The 7629-nt window shown below is 35.3% G+C and overlaps 1 protein-coding gene across 2 annotated transcripts in view; it reads right to left on the bottom strand.

The window, feature by feature from the left end:
* Nucleotides 1–710: 710 nt before the first annotated feature.
* Nucleotides 711–7629, bottom strand: part of maml1 (mastermind-like transcriptional coactivator 1) — a 27575-nt gene continuing 20656 nt past the window's right edge. For both annotated transcript variants that reach the window (XM_059346985.1, XM_059346984.1), the window contains exons 4-6: nt 6198–6425; nt 4735–4864; nt 711–1949 (exon numbers count right to left, since the gene is read on the bottom strand). In XM_059346985.1, the coding sequence (XP_059202968.1) occupies nt 958–1949; nt 4735–4864; nt 6198–6425 (1350 nt within the window). In that variant the 3' untranslated portion in view covers nt 711–957. The remainder of the gene's footprint in view (nt 1950–4734; nt 4865–6197; nt 6426–7629) is intronic.

The raw sequence follows: 7629 nt of genomic DNA on the forward strand, positions 1-7629 counted from the left end.
TTTAAATGGTTTCATTCTGGTTTAAAATGTTTTTATTCTGGTTTTAAATGGTTTTATTCTGGTTTTAAATGGTTTTATTCTGGTTTTAACTGGTTTTATTCTGGTTTAAAATGGTTTTATTCTGGTTTAAAATGGTTTTATTCTGCTTTGAACTCGTTTTATTCTGAATTTAACTGGTTTTATTCTGGTTTTAAAAGGTTTTATTCTGGATTTAACTGGTTTTATTCTTCTAGTGTCGTAATACAACACATTGATTTAAAAAAAACTTTATTGAAGGTTTGGACAAATAAACTCAACTTCTCGTGAAAGCCACATGCAGCTATAAGCTCTCAGATACTTTATGAATTTCATTTCTATCTGCTACAGAGGCTGAAAAATCTATTTGGTAGCGTTGACACTTCAGGTTTTAGGGGCTGATTTTAGAGGTTTTAGGGGCTGATTTTAGAGGTTTTAGGGGCAGTTTTTCCAGCCGTTTTAGGCCTAAATGGGTTAAAAAGCTCCATCTGTAGTTTGATCTGTTGGTAAATTGTGTTTTCTGTCCAGTGGATCAGATCCAGAATCCACCAGGAGACTCTGGAGGATCAGGAAAGGTTTGGAAAGTTTCCTTCTGCCTCGTGTGTGAATCTGTAAACGGTTTAATGGTTAAACTGGCAGATTTCTGAGTGAAGTCTGGAGCGTCAGGCGTCGTGTGACTCATCGATCAGCTGATCGATCAGCTGATCGATCAGCTGACGACCAGCTGGTTCTCGCCGCCGTCCGCGTCATCGTTTCTACCAGCAGACGTGCGACTCGCTCACTAATCTGTTGTTTTCTTTCCCATCGGGACTCAAACGTCTCGTGAGCCGCGGTGACCTCACGGCGCCGCTCCGACCTCCCGTCGGGCCGTTTCCCGCCACAGTGTGTGTGTGGGAGGAGCCTGTGGTCGCCATGGTTACAGCAGTGCCCAGCCCCGGGGGCCTAGTGGTGGCTGGCGAGCAGCTCGTCCAGGTCGGCCATCCACTCCTGCGTGCTCTGGCCCTTCAGCAGCGAGTCCACCAGCTCGCTCTCGCCGGCGAAGCTCCCGGACGCCACGTTGTAGCCGAACGCCACCTGCTGCTGCTGCTGGCCCGCCGCCGTCCTGCTCACCTGGTAACCTTGGTTACACTGCAGCCCCTGGCGCCCGCCGCCGCCCTGGCCGAACGCCGCCAGGTCGGGCAGCCCCGCCTGGCTCTGATTGGCCTGCTGAGGCGGCTGCTGATTGGCCATCGGCGGGCCGTGGCCCTGGTTGGGCGCCGCCCTCTGCTGCACCGCCGCCGCCATGTTGTTCTGCATCATCTGCTGCGCCGCGTTCAGGCCTCCCATTGGACGGCCGCCCGGGTTGGAGCCGAAGGGCGCGGAGCCGGGCGCCATCTTGGGGAGGCGGGCCTGCTGCTGCAGGTGGAAGGCGTTGGGCGTGTTGGCGAAGGCGTTGGGCGCCATGCCGGCGCTGCTGGACGGCGGCTGGTTGGCCAGCTGCTGCTGCCAGGCGGCGCTCTGGGCGTTCTGCATGGCGCCCGGCAGGTTGGCGCCCATGCTGCTCTGCATGGCGCCGGGCATGCGTGCGGCGGCGGCGGCTAGCTGCTGCTGCTTGAGCATGGCGGCGTTGGGCGGCGGCTTCAGGTGCTGCTGGGCCAGCAGGTTCTGCCTGTAGGTGGCGCTCATGTTGCCGAGCGGCTGGCGGTTCTGGTGCAGGTTCATGTTGTTGTAGAGGACCTGCTGCACGTCCACGCCGGCCCCGCCCCCGCCGCCGCCGCACGCCGACAGGCTGAGGTCGCCCTGGTTACCGGCCGGGGGCGGAGCCACGCCGCCGCCCTGCCCGGCGCCCTGCCCCAGACCCAGACCCATCAGACTCTGGCTCTGAGGGAACATACGCTGGGCGCCGGGGGCGGGGCCTCCCATGGCGCCGACGCCTCCCATTGGCTGAGAGGAAGCTGCAGCACAAACAGATTAAAGGTTTTATTCATTCTGTTAATTTATGGTTTTAACTTCTCAACAATGGTTCAAAAACACAATTATATTATTAAATTCACTGAGATTTAACATTATTATGTTTACTATTATTATCAATTAGATTAGGAAATATTTATTATTTTCTTATTTTATTCATTTCCTATTTTATGTTGTGTTATTCAATTATAATTATCATTTTAATATTACATTATAACTTTATTGGTCTTCAGTTTTGGGGGTTTAATCTAGTTTTTAGCTTTAATTTAAGTAATTATATAAATGTAATTGATCAATTAGTTCATGTTAACGTAATTTCCACTTTATTTATAAATCACGTTTATAACAGACAGGGTTTTTAAAGTGCTGCACAAAAACACAAGAAATAGATAAAAACAATAAAAACACAATAAAAAATATAAGTAGACAATAAAACACTAAAATACAATATGATAAAGTAGAATAAAATAGAAATAAAAATAAATAAAATGCACTGCCCGCACAAAATAAAATCTGCATGTATACACATAAAATCATTTTTATTTATATATTTTTTGTCATTGTAGTTGTGTAAAATGTTACATTTCCTATTTTATTTTGTGTTATTATTATTATTTTATAATTATATTTTTAATGTATTTATCTAAATTTTTGTTTCTATTTCATGCAGTTTTTATTTCCTATGTATTTATAATTGTTGTAGTTGTTTTCTATGTGAATAATGCAGTAACAAGCAGCAGCAGCAGGTGAAACGTTGCTGCTTCCTCTTTCTGAACGAGTCTTTAAATCATAAAGTTTGACAGAAGCTGTAAATGATTATTTTACTGTTATTATCAGTAATAAACTGAGTCGACGGTTGAAACTAACAGAAGAAACAGAAGTTACAGCTGCTGATGATTTAACAGTCAAATCAGCTGACAGCTCCATTTACACACCAACACACACAACAACAACAACAAACATCCTGACAACAACAACAGACACTTCAAAATAAAACTCTCTCAGACTGTTTAAATTGATATTAGAGAAATAAAAAGCTAAAAGATGGTTTTTGTGCAAGAAAACAGCCTCAAAATAAAATATAAATTACATTTTCTAAGAGCTGTTTAACACTAAAGTAAATAAATTACTTTCATCAAGTTAAATACAAATAAAAAACACAAATCTTTGAAGATTCAAAATGGTAAAACAATCACATGATTGTATTTGTGTAACATTTTTTACATTTCCTAGTTGACTTTATTATTTAACCCTCCTGAGCTCCTTTTTGACCCCAAATCATTTTCATCAAACATTAATAAAGGTTCACTTTCATAGAAATGTTGAAATATTCAGCATATGTTCTCCTCTGCATCATCTATAGATAATATATTATATTATATATTATAGATAATATACACTAATTACACTTTCTTCAGACATTGTTACGTGTTTTATACATTTCTATAGCAGCCGTGCTCCTCAGGGGTCTAAAGGGCCCCAGGACATCAGACGGTTTTAGGACAAGTAGAAAATAATTATTAACAACTTTTTTTTTCACCTTTTAAGGCAACTCATGACCAACACATTGATATATAATTGTCATATTTTTATCATTATTATTGGTCAATTTTAGTCAAATATACAAAACTATATAACTAAATATACTAAATATACAAGACCTAATTTTCAAGTTTGACTGTGTCTATGACTCTGTGTGTGTGTGTGTGTGTGTGTGTGTGTGTCATTATATGCATAATTGACAATAAATGCAAATATATGTTTTGACCTCAACCTCTTCTACGTTGTCTTCCTCAGTGGGACACACACATTATAATTTTATTTCTCTTCATTTTTGTGTTTTTTATTTAGTTTTCGGCTTTTATTTAATGAAAATATGAATTATTATTTTTCCATTTATTTATTATTATTTTTCCATTTATTTATTACAATTTTATTCAGATTATTACAATAATCTTACAACATTCCCATTACATTTTGTTTTATTCATCACTGGAAATAGGAGAAACTTTAGTGAAACTTTAAAGTTGAAATCTGAAATGAATAATATATAATAATTAATAAATAAACTAAAGGGTTAAATTATTGTTTTAGGGTTCTGATTGTCGATTATTATTATTTTTATAATTATATTAGAATTTTATTTTTCTTCATTTTTGTGTTTTTAAACTAACTTTTATTTAATAAATATTCATTATTTTTTCATATTTTTTATTAAAAATGTATTCTCATTACTGTAGTTTTAAAATGTACATTTCCTAGTTTACCTTCTTTAAAAACATTTTTTTAGCAATTAAATTACAATTTAATTTTTCTTCATTTTGTGTTTTTATTTCATGTAAAAAAAAAAGGAATTATTATTTTTCCATTTATTTATCACAATTTTATTCAGATTATTGAGGCATCATTGTAACATTCATCATGTGTTTTCATCAGGCTTTAAGCTTTTATTAAATGTAAATATTTAATATTATTTTTCCATTTCTTCATTACAATTATATTCAGATTATTGTCGATGTGTAACATTGTATTTTGTTTTATTCATCACAGGAAATGAGAGAAACTTTAGTGAAACTTTAAAGTTGAAATCTGAAATCTGAAATAAATAATAAATAAAGTAAAGGGTTAAATTATTGTCTGGATGTGTTTAGCAGCCGATCAATAACCATAAATCATCTCCCTGTTTCTCTGAGGTGATTTCAGATTATTTCCTGGATCAACATGAGAACAATGATGTAATCTGATCTCTGGTCCCTGATTGGTTCCTACCTGTAAACTGGTTGACTGGCGGCTGGGGGAAAGGGTTCTGATTGGCCGGTTGGCCCGGCTGGTCCTGGTACTGAGGGGGGGGGCGGGTCAGGTGTCTCTGCAGCTGCTGGTCCTGCTGACGCTGCTTCTCCTGATCACAACAACAACAACAACAACAACACAGTGTAAACAAACAGCAGCAGCTCCCTCTGGTGGTCAACACCAGCCTCTACAGGTTGGAACAAACAATCCCACTGTTGTTGTTTATGTTTCTTCATATGAATAAAGTTATAAATGTTTGTTTATGTTTCTTCATATGAATAAAGTTATAAATGTTTGTTTATGTTTCTTAATATGAATAAAGTTATAAATGTTTGTTTATGTTTCTTCATATGAATAAAGTTATAAATGTTTGTTTATGTTTCTTCATATGAATAAAGTTATAAATGTTTGTTTATGTTTCTTAATATGAATAAAGTTATAAATGTTTACTTACCTGTTTGGCCATGAGCTGCTTTTACATTTTCTGTTGTTTTATTTATTCATTTTTCTGTTTCTCATTTTACATTTTTTTTTATATAACAGCTGTTTTTATAAATACATATTTGTTTTTAAATTTTATCTGTTTCACATCATCAATTAATTGTATTTGTATTAAATTTGATTATATATATGTATATATATATATATATGTTTTTTTATTTTCTGTTTCTCAATTAATAATTATTTTTTTTTTGTATTTAATATTTTTTTCCTTCATACATTTTTCTGTTTCTAATTTTTCTAATTAAAATTGTTTTTGTATTTAACCTGTTTTTCTTCATACATTTTCTCTCTGAAGAGCACAATGACACTTTTCTTGTTCATGTTTCTTAATATAAATAAGTAATAAATGTTTACCTGTTCAGCCATGAGCTGCTTTTACATTTTCTGTTTTTTTATTTATTCATTTTTCTGTTTCTCAATTTACCATTTAATTTTTTTTGTATTCAATCTTTTTTTTCCTTCATACATTTTTCCGTTTCTGTTCTTAATTTTTCTATTTTAATTTTTTTTGTATTTAACTTTTTTTTTCTTGATACATTTTCTCTCTGAAGAGCACAATGACTCTGTTGTTGATTATGTTTGTTGATCTAAATAAAGTAAATAATTGTTTACCTGTTTTGCCATCAGCTGCTTTTACATTTTCTGTGTCATTTTTCAGTTTTTTTTTATTTATTCATTTTTTTCTTGCTCATTTACATTTTTTTCTGAATACATATTTCTGTTTTTATAATTTTTCTGTTTCTCAATTTACAATTTAAATTTTTTCGTATTTAATATTTTTTTCCTCTATGCATTTTTCCGTTTCTGTTCTTAATTTTTCCATTTAAATTTTTTTTTGTATTTAAATTTTTTTTTGTCTTGATACATTTTCTCTCACAGCACAATCACACTGTTGTTGTTTATGTTTGTTAATCTAAATAAAGTAAATAATTGTTTACCTGTTCGGCCATCAGCTGCTGTCTCTGCATGTACTGCTGCTGATGCTGCTGCTGTTGTTGTTGTTGTTGTTGTTGTTGCTGTTTCAGTGCCAGGTACGCTGCGTTGCCGTGGTTACCCACCATGGCGCCGGCGCCCGGCGGGGCCGTCATGGCGCTGTTCCCCGGGGCCGACGCCATGTTGGAGGCGGGGCCAGGGCCGTGGGGCGGGGCCGGGTACGAGTTCTGGTCCTGGAACAAACAACATACAGATAAATACATAAATATATAAGATTTATTAATGTTTTTATACAAACAAACCATTCAAACGCCTCTAGAAGGAACTCCGTCTGACTCCTTATTGAAAAACTTAAAACATAAATCTGATTTAATAAATTATGTAGATCTCAGTTTCTACAGTTTTTCAGACAGATTTTTAGGTTACATCAGTTTTATTGAATCCTACTCAAACATTTTTATTTTCAATTTTAAGACATTAGAAAAGTTTTCTATTTCACTTTTTTGTTTCTCATGTTTTCCTGAAGTTTTTCAGTTCCTCTTATTTTATTTTGTTCATTTTCATTTTTCTATTTTTTCAGCTTTTCATGTTTTCATTTCTCTTTTTTTTTACTCAAAATGTTACCGTTTTTTCCTGTTCCTCTTTTAAATTATTAATTTAATTTATTGATTCTATTTTTTCATTTTCAGATTTTTATTTTTCTATTGATTTGGTTTCTGATTTTCAAGTTTTTAGTGTCTGATTTTTCTTTTTTGGATTTTAATTTTTCAGATTTTTTCCCTATTTCTTTGGTTTCAAAATTTTTGATTTCTAATTTTTCTATTATTTAATTTTCTGATTTTTCGGGATTCTAATTTTTCTATTTTTTTCAGTTTCTCATGTCTGTGATTAACTGCATCTTCATCCTTCAGGACACCAAGTCTGTGTTATTCATGCACACGTTTTAAATATACAATAATAATAATAATAATACCATTATGCACAGAAACGTTGCACAGCGAGTCCAGCTGACTGCTTTTATGACTTTATTTTCAGATATTATACATTTAATGCTGTTGTGATAATAAAATTAAATTAATCAGATTAAAATCTAAAAGGTATTTCCAGTTTTTTAATAACTTCAGTGTTTCCCCTACCAATATATTATATATTATATAATTTTGTATTTTACTTAAATGTAGAAAATTGTCTCCCGGGGGCGCGTTGGGAAATAAAGCTGGAGGAAACTGTAGTGGAATAAAAAGTAGAGTTTTGTCCTCTTCCATGTGGTAAAGTAGAAGAATAAAGTCCGATAGAAGAGAAACTCTGAACCACCAACAGGACACAAACTAAAGTTTCTACAGTTAGTTTGAGTTGAAACAGACACAAACTAAAGTTTCTACAGTTAGTTTGAGTTTAAACAGACAAACTAAAGTTTCTACAGTTAGTTTGAGTTGA

The sequence above is a fragment of the Centropristis striata genome, chromosome 12 (assembly GCF_030273125.1).
Source record: "Centropristis striata isolate RG_2023a ecotype Rhode Island chromosome 12, C.striata_1.0, whole genome shotgun sequence".
NCBI lineage: Eukaryota > Metazoa > Chordata > Actinopteri > Perciformes > Serranidae > Centropristis > Centropristis striata.